Raw genomic sequence first — 18,894 nt, 5'->3', positions numbered from 1 at the left:
GACGTCGCATCTGTTCCAATGATGCTACATTCAAAAACAGTTCCTCTGACATGTCCTCCTTCTTCCTTAACCGAGGTTTTCCACCCACGGTCGTTGACAGGGCCCTCAACCGTGTCCGGCCCATCTCCCGCGCATCCGCCCTCACGCCTTCTCCTCCCTCCCAGAAACATGATAGGGTCCCCCTTGTCCTCACTTATCACCCCACCAGCCTCCGCATTCAAAGGATCATCCTCCGCCATTTCCGCCAACTCCAGCATGATGCCACCACCAAACACATCTTCCCTTCACCCCCCTTATCGGCATTCCATACGGATCACTCCCTCCGGGACACCCTGGTCCACTCCTCCATCACCCCCTACTCCTCAACCCCCTCCTATGGCACCACCCCATGCCCACGCAAAAGATGCAACACCTGCCCCTTCACTTCCTCTCTCCTCACCGTCCAAGGACCCAAACACTCCTTTCAAGTGAAGCAGCATTTCACTTGCATTTCCCCCAACTTAGTCTACTGCATTCGTTGCTCCCAATGTGGTCTCCTCTACGTTGGAGAGACCAAACGTAAACTGGGCGACCGCTTTGCAGAACACCTGCGGTCTGTCCGCAAGAATGACCCAAACCTCCCTGTCGCTTGCCATTTCAACACTCCACCCTGCTCTCTTGCCCACGTCTGTCCTTGGCTTGCTGCATTGTTCCAGTGAAGCCCAACGCAAACTGGAGGAACAACACCTCATCTTCCGACTAGGGACTTTACAGCCTTCCGGACTGAATATTGAATTCAACAACTTTAGGTCGTAAGCTCCCTCCCCCATCCCCACCCCCTTTCTGTTTCCCCCTTCCCTTTTTTTTCCAATAAATTATAAAGATTTTCCTTTTCCCACCTATTTCCATTATATAAAAAAAAATCCCCACTAGAGCTATACCTTGAGTGCCCTACCATCCATTCTTAATTAGCACATTCGTTTAGATAATATCACCAACTTTAATTTTAACACCTATGTGTTCTATTGTACTATTGTCGTTGACATCTTTTGATGATCTGCTTCTATCACTGCTTGTTTGTCCCTACAACCACACCCCCACCCCCCCTCCACCTCTTTGTCTCTCTATCTCTCCGCCCCCCACACACACACCTTAAACCAGCTTATATTTCAACTCTTTCTTGGACTCAAACGCAAGTTCTGTCGAAGGGTCATGAGGACTCGAAACGTCAACTCTTTTCTTCTCCGCCGATGCTGCCAGACCTGCTGAGTTTTTCCAGGTAATTCTGTTTTTGTTTTAGATTTCCAGCATCCGCAGTTTTTTTGTTTTTATAAATAAAAATGGAACCAGGCAATTACAGTCGCACCCATCTCGTCGACAATGGAGAGGCCTTAGGGGACAGTAGTGTGATCAACCACATCAAAATTGCAGATCAGAGAGGGGTCATTTACCGATATTCTACAGAGGGCATTAGGCTTCAATCCCAGAGTGTGCAACATAAGGAAGTGTGTAGGCTAGATCAAGGTAGAGTTCGCAAGATCTCTTCTCTCAAGGACATGAATGAATCAGTTAGATTTTGTATGGAATCAATCAACCCACAAAATTACCAAAATTACTGGATACAATTTCATGATCTGCCATAATGGAACTCATGATTCTGGATTGCCTAGTCTAACACTATGCACACTACTACTCCTTGCCTAAAAATATCATAAACCTGTATAATGGGAAAATCCTTTCTGAACTGTTAACATTTCATCACATTTATTGAACCAAAATTGAAATTTCTGATGTCTAAAATTAGTTTAGAAAAGAGGTAAAGAATTATTAAAATTGCACATTGACAAATTTTCCCATTAAATTTTTGTGGCTGATACCTTCACTAAAGTTTTTACTTCAAGGCCATGTTTGTATACTTCATCAAAACATTCCCAAAACAAGCACTTGCAACCACATCTGTACATCATGACTTTACAGCAACACTAGTTAAGGACAGATCCCCTCATCTGGTGAGGAATTAAGGAATTTACTTTTTACATCCACCATTCCACCATCTACCAAAATTGCAGAGATCACATGACAGTACATGAACTATCCAGTACCTTGTGTCAGGTGACAAGTGCTCCCTGTTCAACCCAAGGTGATACATTCACCTAAATATTGGGCAGGTAAAGGCATGAGGTCAGAAGGGACACAAGGTCTAATTGAGGGAGTGACAAGCAATGCTAAACCAATGAAATATATGTCGCATAAAAGCCAAGAAACTTAACAGAGAATCACAGGAATAAGCAGAAACATAAAATTGGTCCACATAAATGAACAATCTATATCAGCAGAAAGGTTTAGTTTCGCCCCAAGATTTTTTTGCAAAAGCAAAGTATAAATCAAATATTCTGGTCAGGGTACTAAGAAGTTTGATCGACATTTCAAATTCTTACTTCTTGGTATCAAAAGCTTTTATAAAGAAAAACATATGAACAGAGGTTATTAAACTCCAGAAGCATGCAATGATCTTTCAGACCACAAAGAGCCAAGTTGGGAGAAGTAGCTAAATAATTAAGTTGCAGCACCTCTAACATGGGCAGAGGGAGACAGGATTTTTTTTTTTTTAAATCAGCTTGCTATACTAAAGTCTATTTTCAAATGAATTATAAAAATAGGGTGCTACAGTGATTCTACATATTGGGTCATTTCCAGCAAGTTCCTGATCTGTTATTGCAAATAGCAATTCCCTTTGTCAACACAACCTAGAAACACAATCTCCACAACTTTTTTCAGAACCAGCCTTCACTGCCCCCAAATCACATTTAATTGAGACAAAGAAAATTGAATTATCCTTAATAAAAGTCTTCACTATAGATCACTGAAAGCTATGCTAGATCAAATCATAGAATGTTTGCAACACAGAATTGGACACAGTACTCCAGTTGAAGCTGAACCAGTGTTTTATAAAAATTCACCATAACCTCCTTGCTTATTAATTTAATGCTTCTATTTACAATGCTCAGTAGCTAATATGTCTTTTTAACCACTTTCTCACTGTCCTGCCACATTCAACAATTTGTGCACATGTAGCCCCAGAGTCTCTCTGCCTCTGCGCCCTATTTAGAATTCTATTCTTTGTTTATATCACATCTCCTCATTCCTCCTATCGAAATGTATTACTTCCCACTTCTTCACATTAAATTTTATCGGCCGCTAGTCCGGCCATTCCACCAGCCTGTGTCCTCTTGAAGTTTATCACTATCCTTCTCAAAGTTCACAGTGCTTCTAAGTTTTGTGGCATCTGCAAATTTTGAAATTCTGCCTTGCACACCCAAGCCAAAGTCATTCATATAGATAAAGAAAAGCAGTGGCCCTAACACCCACCCCAGGGGAACCCCACTATAAACATTCCTCCAGTCTGAGAAACAACCATTCATCACCACTCTTTCCTGCCACTGAACCAAGTCCATGCTGCCTATGTTTCTTTTATTCCATGAGTTTCAACTTCGATAAAGTGTCACTAAGTGCAATGGTTCAAGAAGGCAGTTCACCACCATCTTTAAAGGGCAATTAGAGATGGGCAACAAATGCTGGCCTTGCCAGCAATGCCCACATCCCATGAATGAATAAAAACATAACAGGCTTGTTGGCAAATACCTTTTGAAAATCACAGCATTACTCTAATCAAAACATTGTTATGTCAAAAACGATCAAATTAGTTAAACACAATTTGTCCTTAACAATCCTTGCCGGTTTTCTTTAATTAATCTACGTTTGTCCAAGTGACTGTTAATTTTGCCCCAAATCATCATTTCTAAACGCTTTCCCACCACAGGAGGTTAAACTGGTTGGCCTGTAGTTAATGGGTTTATCCTTATGCCTTTTTTTGAACAAAGCTGTAACATTTGCAATTCTTCAGTCCTCTGACACCACCCCTGCATCTGAGGACAATTGAAAAATTATGGCCAGTTCCTCCACAATTGCCACCCTTACATCCCTCAGTATCCTTGAATGCATCTGATCAGATCCTGGTGACTTATCAGCTTTAGGTACAGATAGCCTATCTAATGCTGCCTCTTTATCAATGTTTAGTCCAGCCAGTCCATCAACTACGTCCTCTTTCACTACAAGTACTGAGCCATTGAAGCTTCTGTTCCCACACCCAAATCCACTTTTTGGTCCTCAATTGGTTGTGCTCCTCCTGCCCCATTCTACTATTTACATGCCTATAGATAACTTTTGTATTCCCTTCTATGTTGGCTGCCAGTCCCTTCTCATACTCTCTCTTTGCTGCACTTTTTTTCACTTCCCATCTGAACTTCTTACAATCAGACTGGTTCACTTTTTTCCCCCACTCGCTTGGAAAATGGTTGCTAAAGAGGTTCCAATCACAAACGGTCTGCTGCATTAACAAGTTGTAGAATAGAAATGGACATACTGGATATCAAAAATCAAGCATGCAATAAGCAATAATATCCACTGAGAATTTTATAACCAAAGTACCAATACTTCAAGCAGGTTTTAAATAAATGCAATAACATCACACTCATTTTTCCCCAATATCATATGACAAAGAATTCTGCATATTATAGTGATTCATGAATACCCTGTGCATGAGAAAATTACACAAGAATTTAAAAACAAAATATAAGTTAATAAAAACCTACCAACGCAAGCATTGAGAAAGAGCCAATCTGATCTTTTCATTCTGTTCTTTATTTGTTTGAGTCTTTTAAAGTCCACTTCCAGCTCTTCTTTACTGCCTACAGCCCCAGGTGCCAGCTCAATTCTCTGAAAGTCCATTTTCATGGCAGATTCACGTTTAGGTATAGGAGGAGATCTCCTCTGACTATTGCCACCACTGCCACTGCTCCTCCATCGAGCCCTGTCCTGCTCATTTATCAATGATGAAGCTTCCTCTGGCTCTGCAAATTCAATTGCTTCCAAATTATTAGGTCTAGGATAGTCACAGACTACACATTTTCGAGACTTAGGACAGTTCTCATACGTGCAAGCTGTGCATGTCCAATGCAGTGCTTTTGTGTTCAGTCTGTTTCTGTCATTATATTCTTCACATGGGTCCTGAGAAGCCTGAACTGGTCTTGAAATACAACCAGATGACTGGGGGGACTCCGTAGGACTTCTAGTCCGACGTTGGGACAAACACTGAGTGCATCTTATTGCTCTTGGCCAATTCAGGTAAGTACACATGTGGCATGACCACTTGCTTGCACCTTCTGAATTGTAGGATGATTTAACCCTTGGTCTAGCACTAGAGTCTGGACAAATCAGAGGGCTGCTGCCACCTTCTATACTTGTGGTATCCCAATCTTGATTCAAATCACTTGAGCTGCCCCTGATTGGATCTTCAGTAATTATAGTGCCATTAGGTCTTGGCGCACGACACATGGTGCATTTGATTGCAGAGGGCCAGTTTTCATATGTGCAGTATTCACAGGCCCACTTTATTCCATATTCAGTCATTGTTGCTCACACCCTGCACCAGTTTTTAATGTTGGATTGGAGTCTGCAAAATAAAATCAAAATATATTAAGTACAGGAATTCTCTTGCAACTATTTTGGCAGAACTTATTGAATGCAAGCATTATAAAAGACTACGTTGCTTTCTGTAATAGTCGGATGAGAAATACATTTTAATAGAAGGGTGTTGTGTTTATTTATTTTGTCAGGGAACACAATGTTATTGAGGTCCAGACAATTCTACAGCTCCTACCACACCAAAACAAGTCAATTCAGCAATAACTTACGGATGCAAATACACATTTTATCAAATGAACAAAAACTGCCAAATCCAGTTAATGAGTCTATACGATAGTGAAGCTAGCTTAAAAAAAAATCTCTTCAGGCACACCATTTTTAAACAGTTCAGCCAAAGGTAGCTGAATGAAAATTTGATGGATTAAAAACTTACATCTTCTGGATGCACCATTCAAACCTAGAGAGCTTTTAATATTTCCAACCACAAATTAAAAATTGGAAAAGGAAGGCTTGGCAATAATCAACACCACAAAGGTGCTGGGGTTAAATCTACTTAAAATATTGTGGAATAAGCACTGAATAGGATGAAGCTAACTGGTATTAAGAAAGGGATTTTTTTTTTCTCCATTATTGCATGGATTAAGACAATACTATAGCCTTAATTCTGTGCAACTGCACCAAAGCAACTATACATTCAATTTCCATCCCAAAGCATGTAATTGGTATCAAGCCAATCAATGTGACCACAGCACCTTTGGTATCTCAAACTGGTAATTTGGTTACCAGAAAAAAGATGAAAATTTGCACATTTGTTAAGTCCACAAAAAAAGATTAATACTCTTCACTATGTTCAAGGCTTAATGTGTATTCTTGTACAAGTTATCCTTGATTACACACATTCTTCAACATAAGCTTTGAAAAGTAACCCAAAAATCATTATAAAGTCCATTAGATCAGAATCAGGCAGGACATCCATTCTTACTCCCCCATTAATTTGTTGAAAACAAACTTCCCATGCATCTGAAAAGCTGTTTGCAAATGACAAGTTTATGTGCTCACATATGCTGGTCTTCAGGTGAGGTGTGACTTATACTGTTGCATTTACATAAATCATTTAATAACTGGTCATGTACCTTACATTATGTTACCATGCCAGTTTGAGAATTTGAAATCAGTTTTCAGAATCAGGTATTGCAAAAAAAAAAAGTGACCATTAAGCTATTGGCTTGCCATTAAAAACCTAACTGGTTAACCAATACCCACTGGGGGAAGGAAACCTGCCCTCCTTACCTGGTCTGGCCTATATGTGATTCCAGTTCCATACCAACTCTTAATTGCCCGCTGAAATGGCCTAGAACATCACTCGAATCAAGAAAGTGGCTCAACACCACCTTCTCAAGACAACTAGGGATGGGAAGATGCCAGCTTTTCCATTGACGCCCACATCCTGAGAATGAACAATTAAAAAAAAAAGCACTGGAAATTTTCTATTAAAACGAAATGCTAAGAATGTCCAACATTTCCAAGAATTACCATCAGTCTAAGGTTAACCTTAACAGAGTCAATTGTTGTTTTCATCTTATGGGCTGCTTGTTCACTAGGGCCAAACCAAATGAATAATCACAGGAATTATACAAACACAGAAGGAGGCCTGTGCCAGCTCTTTGAAAGAGCCACCCAATTATTCCCCCCCCTACTCTTTTCCCCATAGTCATGCAAAATTTTTCCCTTTTGAAATAATCATTTAATTCTATTTTGAAAGTTAATATCAACTCTGCTTCTATTTCTTCACTGCATTGCTTAGACTTTCTCTAGTAATTTTCACTATATTCTAAAGATCTAATTTCCTCCTATTCCCCAACTTTATATACATGTGATGTTGCTCCTTGTACTATATGGAAACCACAGTAAACATCATTTTCCAGTGTAAATAACATAACATTCTCAGTTTAGGAGGAAAACTCAAGCCCCAAAATAATGGTTGTACTAAAAAGAAATTAACACTCAAATATCCATAAAAACTGATTCCTGCTTGAGAACACATTTTGATCCAAAGAAACTGATTTTCAAAAAGATATATATAGATTCTTCAACAAAGTAACTAGTGGTGTACAGCACATGTATTAGCAGGTTCTGCTTTCAGGTGATTATTATTGTGTCATTTGACAGATTCAGAATAACCAGTGGAAAACAGCAGAGATCCACAACAAGTACACAAAAATAACACTTACATTTGAGAGAGATAAAAATAAAATCTGATCAACAGACATTTTTCTAGTACATTCTTTAGTATTTCAAAGCCACATGTAAAATGTTATGGAGTAACTTTTCTCTTGAACCCATCGTAGATTCCAAAATTCTGGTCTACATTAACAAAAGTTATTTCTATAAAACTACACAACCACAGGTTGTAAGCATACTAACAATTATCCTTTATAAAGGAGAGAATGTGTGTGCTTGATTTAAATCCCTTTCTTTCCACCCCCCACCCTCCATCCCACAGGAAAAAGTTAGAAATGTAACTGCAAAGAAACTTTTAAACAGATCAAAACTCGCAGACAAAAACTTTCAAAAATTAGTTTGAACATTGAGTAGATCTTTCAAACATTGTTAGCAAATGAATGTTGCAATGGTGACTATTGTTATTGGGAAGTATTTTTTCACTTAAAGACCAAAGGAAGTTTTGAAATCCTACGTGTAAATTGTTACACCCCTTTGTGTTTTTAAAATGTCACACTTGCATAATGATCAAAACAAATATATAAAAATCTTCTATATACATTAGACAATAACATTACAACTTCCTGACTTGCATTTTGCAAGACTCTTCATTTTCAGGAAGTTTTAAAATGCCTTATATTGAAGAAAATACATGTAGAGGGAAATAGGGAAGGCTACAGTGGGAGAATGACAGCAAATGTTTGATAATTATTTTGGAACAAGGAAGGATAGACAGAAAGGTCCAAATCCATCCTCATCCACACACATCCAATTTCCAACAAGAGTCACAATACTGATCAGCAGGATTCTAACTGTCCATTTCTCTCTCTCTGATCTAGTGGTGAGGAAGGCAATTGTAGCATCACTATTCAAATAACTCAACAAAAGGTTAAAATTAAACTTGGGGCCTTCCTAGACCAGATAGCTTAAATCCATAAAAGGAGCTTTTAATCCAGTACAATCACTACATACAGAACATGCTACATATAGACAATCCATTATGAAATACTCAATAAGCCCTTTTACATGGAACTTTAGGATACACCTACAAATCTGAAACAAAATAATGTGGACTAAAGTTGGATATCATCTATAACACTATAAACCCAGAAAATAGTGCTACACTATTCTATACATTTATATTAGTTCAGAAATTCTTAATCGCCTGAAAACATTACACCTGATTATTACACAACCTGTAGAGTTTAATAATGAATGTTATGGGAGAAACATAAGCTTCACAACCTGATATCCAAGCGGAGCTCTAAAAAGGGAGAAACAAGGGACTGACATTACCAAGAAGCTGAATACATCTCATTTACTGCAAGACATCTAATGAGAGTAGAAGGAAGGAAACAGCTACAGCCTTTACCTAAGAATAAAATGACATCTTCTGGCTACACAACCTCAACGCCGTGGTCCAATCAAGATTTCTAAAAATAGAACACCAAAAAGTCCTGCCTAATTTACCATTAAACAGCATCAGTCCACATTTTGCACTAAAAATACTTGTATTAATAAACAAAGTGAGAACGTAGAGTTAAAATCAGACAATTTGAATTATGGAAGTAGGAATTATAAGTCAACTACTGCACCTCTGGGTTTCAGCAAATTTTGATTAACTGAACTGCAAATTTGAATTCGGGGAGGGTGTTAGATCACGGTTCAACAAACGTGTCAAAATACAACCTTAAATTTATTTAACAACCCAGCGGTTCTGAACCAGTATCTCCCACTAAACTACAACTGTAGACGAAACAATCAGCAATAAACAGAACAAAATTGGATTTCCAGCATCCGCAGTTTTTTTGTTTTTAGCAATAAACAGAACTCGAAAAAGACAATTTGTAAATGTTTGCAGGCCCGATGTTAAACTGGAATGTTGGCCACATTGCAAAAGTTTCACAAACTACTACAAAATCGTACATTTATAAATGTTTTACTTTTCCTTCTATTTAGCCATGGAGATTGTATCATAAAAATAAGGGTTTCAGTAACAGCGGCGGAACGACTGGCGATTATTTGCTCGCACAGTGGTCTGATTACAAACATTCGAGCTGTTCATTCGAGGCAAGTAAATCAACACAAACGTGGCATTAGATCTGGAGCAAATGCAATTGGAAACAGAACCCCAGAGAAGGGAAAGCCATGCCAACTTAGGTACGTTTATTTTTGTATCACAACATCTGTATTTTGATTTTTAAAACCACTAAGTTTGAATGATTATCCAGAGTCTGTTATAATATTACAGATCATTTTCTGAGAGCCCCGACACGTAAAAAAACAGAACTAATCTCCCCATGCAAATAAGTAGCAAACCGAATTTTTGCCGACATTGCATCGACATCGCGACTGTTAGCGACAAACTTTTGAAAACTCTGCTTACACCTATACGGAAAAGCTTCGTTTAAACTGAACTTAATCCTACACAGCCGGTCAGCTGAGTTTCATCTACCTCTCCACCACCCACCGCCCCCGCCCGCAACCCCCAAAATAAGCAGCTGTTCGAGAAACGAATGGGCATTTGCTTCTAAACTAACTTTACCCCTGAAGCTTGGAAAAGAAGCGGAGCTGAACAGATCCCGGCCGGGTTGTGATCAGGTTTCTGTCACGCCGCGCAGGATAATTCAAGAGCGCGGTTTGAGCTGCGGGAACCAGCAGTTACCTAATTCCAGATCTCGGGCACCGGCCTCACATTCCGCTGCGCTGGGGCTGCACCGCCACTCCGCCGCCGCCGCCGCCCCATCTTTACCTTATGTTTACGTTAGTGTCAGAGGGGCAGCATACAACAAACAGACCTTCTCCCCCGCGCACTCTCTCGCTCTCTGGTCTCTCCGCTGCCGCCGCTCCAGTTGATCTCGCTTCTTTCCCCCACCCCCCCCCCCCACCCCCCCCCTCCCCGCCACCCCCGCCGCTCTTTCCCTTACATGGTGGCCGGGTCAAATAAAAAAATCCCCCACTCAGTCCCACCGCACCTCACCCCGTCCGACTGGCGACCTCCAGCTTTCACCCGTCTCCCTCCCCCCCCTCCCCAAGCTTCCTTCTTTTTTATGACATTTTTCTTTCTTTCCTCAGGCTCCTCCGTTCGACTCTAATGGCGACGGCAAAGACAACATCAGACAAAGTTTGCTGGGATATTTTAAACGTCACATCGCACCTCGCGCCCGCCCGCTCCCCTGATTGGCCGTTGCTCCGACTCGGGTGGCGGGCCAATCGCAAATGCCGTCCTTGGTGTTTTGGAACCGACGTCACCCCGAGTAACCAGGCTGTGACGACACCGCGTCAACAAAACGCGAGGGGGGAGGAGCAAGCGGCCGATCACGTGACGATGTCCCGCTCTGCTTTCTGATTGGCCCGCGATTACATCACACAGTTCGGTGAAGTAAAGCTCAACTCAGCTGATCAAGAGCTTGTGTCAAATTGTGCGGCGCAAGGAAAGACTCACCCAATACTATTTAAACTTTAAATAGAGTAACACACCTTAAACTCACTAAACCTGTAATCCATGTGATTCATTTTGGTAGGAAGAAGGCAGAGATGCAATACAAAATATAGGGTACAATTCTAAAGGGGGTGCAAGATCAGAGGAACCTGGGTGAATGTGTGCAAAAATCATTGAAAGTGGCAGGACAGGTTGACATAGCAATTAATAAAGCATACAGCACCCTAGGCTTTATTAATAGGGGCATAGAATACAAAAGCAAGAAAGGTATGTTAAATTTGTATAGAACACAGGTTGGACTCAACTGGAGTATTGCATTCAGTTCTGGGCACCACACTTTAGGAAGGATGTGAAGGCATTAGAGAGAGTGCAAAAAAGATTAACGAGAATGGTTCCAGGGATGAAGAACTTCAGTTATGTAAATAGATCAGAGAAGTTGGGACTGTTTTCCTTGGAGGAGAAGGTTCAGAGGAGATTTGACAGAGGTCTGCAAAATCATGAGGCATTTGGACAGAATAGATAGGGAACAGATTTAAGGTAATGGGAAAAATGTAATTTACAAGATGTACTGCAGGAACTCACCAATTCTCCTTAGACAGCACCTTCCAAACCAACAACCACTACCACCTAGAAGGACAAGGGCAGCAAACACATCGGAACACCACCAACTGGAAGATCCCCTCCAAGCCATTCACCATCCCGACTTGGAAATATATTGCCGTTCCTTCACTGTTGCTGGGTCAAAATCCTGGCACTCCTTCCCCAACAGCATTATGGGTGTACACCATATGGACTGCAGCAGTTCAAGAAGGCAGCTCACCAACACCTTCTCTCGGGCAATTAGGGATGGGCAATAAATGTAATGCCCACATCCCATGAATAAATTTTTTAAAAAGAGGCAATGAAGGCATGAGGAAAAGCTTTTTCACACAGCGCATGGTTAGAATCTGGAATGTATTGCCTATGAGTGTGGTGGAGCCAGGGTCAATCAAGGCATTCAAGAGGAAATTTGATTATTAGCTGAAAAGGAAAAAAATGTAGGGTGACAGGAAGAGTTGAGAGATTCTACTGTGATTCTGTAAAGTGATCTAAATCAAATTGGCTCAGCATGGAGGAACATACAAATGATCTAGATATTTCTACACAGATATTTAATGGGCAAATTGGGGGTAAAAACTAATGGGTCAATTTCTCAAGGGGAGGAGAAAGCAAATCTTATTGGTGGGTAAGTAACAGAAGTAAGTTCAAAATGTCATGCAGGGACAGAAGGACTAGTGGGGTTCATAAGCACAGATCCTTAAAAGTGGCAGGATATATTAAGCGAGTACCTTACAAAGCATTTGGGACCTTGAGCTTCATAAATAGATGTACTGAGTAAAAAAGCAGGGAAGGTCTGCTGAACCTTCACAAAGCTCTGGTTAGGCCACAATGTGATGATTGTATTCAGTTCTGGTCACCACACTTCATGAAGGGTTTGAGGGTCTTTGAGAGGGTGCAGAGGAGATTTACAAGAATGGTTCCAGGGATGAGGAGTTGTAACAGCAAGGTTAGGTTGGAGAAGCTGGGGTTGTTCTCCTTGGAGCAAAGAAAATTGAGGGAAGTTTTGATCGAGGTGTGTAAGATTATGAAAGGTTTAGATAAGGTAGAGAAAGAAAAACTTTTTCCATCAGCTCATTGTACAAAGTCTAGGGGACACATGTTTAAGGTTTTGGGCAAGATGTGCATGGGAATGTAAGGAAGGTTTTTTTACGCAGCAGGTGGCAATGATCTGAAACTTGTTGCTTATGAGGGCAGTGGAAGCAGAGACAATTGATGATTTCAAAAGGAAATTGGATCGGCACTCAAGGGAAATAAACTTGCAAAGCCAAGGGGATAAAGTGGGGGAATAGGACTGATTGGTTGCTCTACAGAGAGCTGGTATCGACTTGAAGGGCGAATAGCCTCCTTCTGTTTTATAATGACTTTATGATCCAAAACAGATGATGTGTTGTTTATTTCATTGCTGTTTGTGGGGCGTTTTACATCAACTCAAACAGGCAGCTTGGGCCTCAGTTTAACATCTCATCTGAAAGACAGCATCTCTGACAGTGCAGCATTCGCTCAGTCCTGTACTGAGTGTCAGCCTTGATTTTGTACTTAAGCCCTGCAGTCGGACTTGAACCCAGAATGTTGTGATTTAGAGGTGAGCATGCTACCAACTGAGTCACGGGTAACATGTAGTTGGAATCTGACAATAGGCGCTCAGCTAACATTGGTGAAATGTACATGGAATCAATTTAAGCTCTGGCACTAGAGTTGCCAATCTTTGCTTGGAGATGATCCTGGGTGTTTGATCACATGATGTTCCAACCATGTGACAAGTTTTTAAAAACTTTCTCAAAGCCATCTTTTGGCCAAGCTTTCTATAATCTCTCCTAACTCCTGCCATCTGCTATTTTTATGACTATTAACTTTTGCCGCTTTTGTTTTCTTACCTGACTCCCAAAGGACATTTTTCACATTAATGAGGCAATTATAAAAGCAAAGCTGTTGTTGTCTAGACTGCAAATACTATTTGTACAGAAAGAGTTTCACCTAAAACTGAAAAATACTAACATAAAAATTAATCTGGGTGTAAGCATATTCCAGTCTTCAAGTTCATGATCAAAGTAAGTCAGGTTTTATTGATATGTAGGATCCAAACAGTTGTCGAAAAAGCATCTTGCATCAACAATTGAAAGGAATTGATTTTATATTGTATCTAGGCTGGCATTCCAGTGCAGTACTGAGGGAGTGCTGCACCATCTGATAAGCCATCTTTCAGATGAGATATTAAACCGAGGCTCCATCTGCTCGATTGGGTGGATGTAAAAGATCCCATGGCATTATTTCAAAGAAAAACAGGAGAGTTATCTGTAGTTTCCACACCACTATATATCCCTCAATCAACATCACAAAAACAAACTATCTGGTTTGTGGGAGTTTGCCAAGCGCAAACTAGCTGCTATGTTTTCCACATCACAACATTGACTACATCACAAAATTGCTTCATTGGCCAAAAAGTGATTTGAGACATCCAGGAGCCATGAAAAACGACATATATATACAAGTAAAGGGGGAGGGTGGAAAATGAAAAAAACAGAAGATCTATGATAGGACAGAAGAGAAGAGACATTAAATGACAAAAGAGTTAGTAGGAGAGAGCCAGAGGGAGTAGTGTTGGACAAAAAAAACAAAAGATGGGTCCAGAGGATGTATGAATGACAGAATAATGAACAGGTACAATCCAAAAGCAAAAACAAGAGAAAAACATGATTAAAACAGAAACATGCAAACAAAATTAAACAAAATGGGAAGCAGAGATTACAGTCTAAATTGTTGAACTTAATATTGAGTCCAGGAGCTGGAAAACACCCAATCAAAAGATAAGGTGCTGTTCCTCAAGCGTGTATTGACCTTCATTGAAACACTAAATAGGCCAAAGGCAGGGGTTTCAGTATGAGAGCAAGATGGACAATTAAAAATGCAGGTTATCGGAAGCTCAGAGTCATGCTTGAATGGGGGATTTTTGCAAAGCAGTCACCTAATCTGCACTTGGGTTTCCTCAATGTAGAGTAGACACATTGTGAGCACCAAAAGCAGTATACTAAATAGAAAGAAGTACATACAAATCACTGTTTCATCTGGAATGAGTATTTTAGGCCTTGGACAATGAGGAGATAGGCAGTAAACGGCAGATGTTGCAAGCTGTGCAGTTGCATGGAAAGGCGCCATGTGAAGGTGGAAAAGGGTGTTGGAGGTGTTTTTTTAATTTTTCATGGGATGTGGGTATTGCTAACTAGTCCAGCATTTACTGTGCCCTATGCCCTTGAGAAGGTGATGGTGAGCTGCCTTCTTGAATTGCTGCAGTCCATGTGGTGTAGGTACACCTACAGTGCTGTTAGGGAGGGAGTTCCAGGATTTTGACCCAGCAACAGTGATTGAACGACGATATAGTTTCAAGTCAGAATGGTGTGTGGCTTGGAGGGGAACTTTCAGGTGGTGGTGATCGTATGCATCTGATACCCTTGTCCTTCTAGTTGGTAGGGGTCATAGGGAAGTGCTGTCGAAGGAGCCTTGGAGAGTTGCTGCAGTGCATCTTGTAGTGGTACACACTGCTGCCACTGTACCTCGGTGGTAGAGGGAGTGAATGTTAAAGGCGGTGGATAGGGTGCCAATCATGCAGGCTGCTTTGTACTGGATTATATCAAGTTTCTTGAGTTGGAGCTGCATTCATTCAGGCAAGTGGAGAGTATTCCATCACACTCCTGATTTATGCCTTGCAGATGGTGGACAGGCTTTGGAGAGTCAGGTGGTGAGTTACTCTCCACAGAATTCCCAGCCTTTGAGATGCTCTTGCAGATACAGTATTAAAATGCTGATCCAGTTCAGTTTCTGGTCAATGGTAACCCTCTGGATGTTGATAGTGGGGGGATTCAGCGATGGTAATGCCATTAAATGTCAAGAGGAGATGATTGGGTTCTCTCTTGTTGGAGATGGCCTGGCACTTGTGTGGCCCAAATGTTATATGCCACTTATCAGCCCAAGCCTGAATGTTGTTCAGGTCTTGCTGCATATGGCCACGGAATGCTTCAGTGTCAAAGGAGTCACAGATGGTGCTGAACATTGTGCAATCATCTGTGAACATCCCCACTTCTGACCTTATGATGGAAGGAAGGTCATTGATGAAGCAGCTGATGATGGTTGGGCCTAGGACACTACCGTGAGGAACTCCTGCAGTGATGTCCTAGGACTGAGATGGTTGAGCTCCAACAACCCCAACCATCTTCCTTTGTGCTAGGAATGACTCCAACCAGCAGAGAGTTTTCCCCTGATTCCCATTGACTCCAGTTTTGCTTGGGCTCCTTGATGCCAACTTGGTCAAATGCTGCCTTGATGTCAAGGGCAGTCACATTTGCCTCATCTCTTGAGTTCAGCTGTATTCTCCATATTTGGACTAAGGCTGTAATGAGGTCAGGAACTGAGTGCCCCTGGCAGAACCCAAACTGAGTGTCACTGAGTAGGTTATTGCTGAGTAAGTGCCACCTAATAGCACTGCCAATAACACTTTCCCAACCACCTCCCCCACACCCCCCCCCCCCCCACCCCCCACCCCCACCTTAAACCAGCTTATATTTCACCCCTCTCCTTGGATTCACCCAGTTCTGTTGAAGGGTCATGAGGACTCGAAACGTCAATTCTTTTCTTCTCCGCTGATGCTGCCAGACCTGCTGAGTTTTTCCAGGTAATTCTGTTTTTGTTTTGGATTTCCAGCATCCACAGTTTTTTGTTTTTATTTCTTAACACTTTCCATCACTTTGCTGATGATCGCGAGTAGACTGATGGGGCAGTAATTGACCAGGTTGCAGTTGTCCTATTTTTTGTGAACAGGACATATCTGGACAGTCCTCCATATTGCTGGGTAGATGCCAGTGTTGCAGCTATACTGGAAAAGCTGATCTAAGGGCACAGCTAGTTTAGGAACACAAGTCTTCAGTACTATTGCTGGAATATTGTCAGGGCCCTTAGCCTTTGCAGTATCCAGTGCCTTCAGCTGTTTCTTGGTATCATGTGGAGTGAATCAAACTGGCTGAAGACTGGATTCTGTGATGCTCGGGACCTCCAGAGGAGGCCAAGATGGATCATCCACTCGGCACTTCTGGCTGAAGATTGTTGCAAATGCTTTTGCACTGATGTGTTGGGCTCCCCCATTATTGAGAATGGGGATATTTAGTTGTTTAATTGTCCACCACCACTCACAACTGGATGAGGCAGGACTGCAGAGCTTAGATCTGTTCTGTTGGTACTGGGATCATTTAGCTCTGTCTATTGCATGCTGCTTTCACTGTTTAGCATGTAAGTAGTCCTGTGTTGTAGCTTCACCTGGTTGACACCTCATTTTTAGGTATGCCTGGTGCTGCTCCTGGCATGCCTTCCTGCACTCTTCATTGAACCAAGGTTGATGCCCAGCTTGATGGTAATGGTAGAGTGGGCGATATGCAGGGTCATGAGGTTACAAATTATGGTTGTATACAATTTTGCTGCTATTGTTGAAGTACCTCATGGATGTCCAATTTTGATTTCCTAGATCTCTTCGAAATCTATCACATTTAGCTTGGTAGTAGTGCCACACAATACAATGGAGGCCATCCTCAATGTGAAGATGGGACTTTGTCTCCACAAGGACTGTGCAGTGGTCACTCTTACCGATACTGTCATAGACAGATGCATCTGTGGCAGGCAGGTTGGTGAGGAGGAGGTTAAGTAGGTTTTTCCCTCTTGTTGGTTCCCTGACCACCTGCTGCAGACCTGGTCTAGCAGTTATGTCCTTTAGGACTCAGCCAGCTCAGTCAGTAGTGATGTTGCTGAGTCAGTCTTGGTGATGGACATTGAAGTCCCCCAACCATAGTACATTCTGTGCCATTGCCACCCTGAGGGCTTCCTCCAAGTGGTGTTCAACATGGAGGAGTACTGGTTCATCAGCTGAGGGAGGTGTTGGTAGATGGTAATCAGCAGGATGTTTCCTTAACCATGTTTGACCTGATGCCATGAGACTTCATGGGGTCCAGGGTCAATATTGAAACATTGGGGATGCCAGGGAAACTCCCTCCCAAGTGTATACTACTGTGCTGCCACCTCTGCTGGGTCTGTCCTGTTGGTGGGACAGGACATACCCAGGGATGGTGATGGTGGTGTCTGGAACATTGTCTGTAAGATATGATTCTGTGAGTATGACTATGTAAGGCTGTTGCTTGACTCGTCTGTGGGACAGCTCTCTTAATTTTGGCACAAGCCCCCACATGTTAGTAAGGAGGACTTTGCAGGGTCGACGGGGTTGAGTTTGCCATTGTCGAATCTGGTGGCTAGGTTGATGCTGAGTAATTTATCCAGTTTCATTCCTTAGTAGACTTTGTAGTGGTTTGATATATTTGAGTGGCTTGCTAGGACATTTCAGAGGGTGTTTAAGAGTCAACCACATTGGGTTTGGAGTTATATGTAGGCCAGACTGGGTAAGGACATGATTGAACCAGATGGGTTTTTACAACAATCTACAATTGTTTCATGGTCACTATTACCGAGATTAGCTTTTTAATTCCATATTTATTAACTGAATTTAAATTCCATCATCAACTATGGTGGTGGGATTTGAACTCATGTCCCCAGTGCATTAGCCTGGGCTTCTGGATTACCCGTTGACATTACCAATGTATCACCGCCTCTCCCAGAATTCTTTTGGAATTCTGAAAAAGGAGGGGAAGATGTATTTAGTGGTGGCATCTTGCTGAAGAAGGCAGGAATAGTGGAGTATGATTAATTGAATATGGAGGCTGGATGGGTAGAAGATAAGGGCAAGGGGAACCCTCTCATGGTTCTGGAAAGGGGTGAGAGCAGAAATGCAGGAAATAGATTGCACACAGTTGAGGACTTTGACAGCAACTGTCGGAGGTGGGATCAGAATCCTCTCGTTGAGGGAAAAGAAAGTTATATCAGAAGGTTACATCATCAGAACAGACGCAACAAAGACAAATGGGAAAGTTGAATAGAGTCCTTACAGGAAGCATGCTGTGAAGAAGTGTAGTTAAGGTAGCTCAGGGAGTTAGTGAGCTTTTAAAGAATATTTGTTGATGGCTTATCCCCAGAAATGGAGACAGAGAAGTCAAGGAGCTGAATGAAAAAGTTGGGAATGAACAAATTAAGGTGAGAGAAGGGTGGAAATTGGAATTAGAAGGATGGAGTCAGTGATTGGGGAA

General features: G+C 41.6%; 1 protein-coding gene across 7 annotated transcripts in view; it reads right to left on the bottom strand.

Moving 5' to 3' along the window:
- The window catches only part of LOC121289719 (ubiquitin thioesterase ZRANB1), a 96,649-nt gene extending 86,032 nt beyond the window's left edge, over positions 1–10,617 (bottom strand). For 4 of the 7 annotated variants that reach the window (XM_041209357.1, XM_041209362.1, XM_041209363.1 and 1 more), the window contains exons 1-2: positions 10,349–10,570; positions 4,632–5,491 (exon numbers count right to left, since the gene is read on the bottom strand). In XM_041209357.1, coding sequence (XP_041065291.1) covers positions 4,632–5,448 — 817 coding nt within the window. In that variant the 5' untranslated portion in view covers positions 5,449–5,491; positions 10,349–10,570. Of the gene's footprint in view, positions 1–4,631; positions 5,492–6,753; positions 6,911–10,348 lie in introns of all 7 variants that reach the window. The other 3 variants (XM_041209359.1, XM_041209360.1, XM_041209361.1) reach the window with 3 other exon arrangements.
- Positions 10,618–18,894: the final 8,277 nt, after the last annotated feature.

This window comes from Carcharodon carcharias, chromosome 17 (assembly GCF_017639515.1).
Source record: "Carcharodon carcharias isolate sCarCar2 chromosome 17, sCarCar2.pri, whole genome shotgun sequence".
Classification (NCBI taxonomy): domain Eukaryota; kingdom Metazoa; phylum Chordata; class Chondrichthyes; order Lamniformes; family Lamnidae; genus Carcharodon; species Carcharodon carcharias.
The sequence above is the reverse complement of the archived record's forward strand: the minus strand, read 5'-3'. Positions and strand labels throughout refer to the sequence as shown.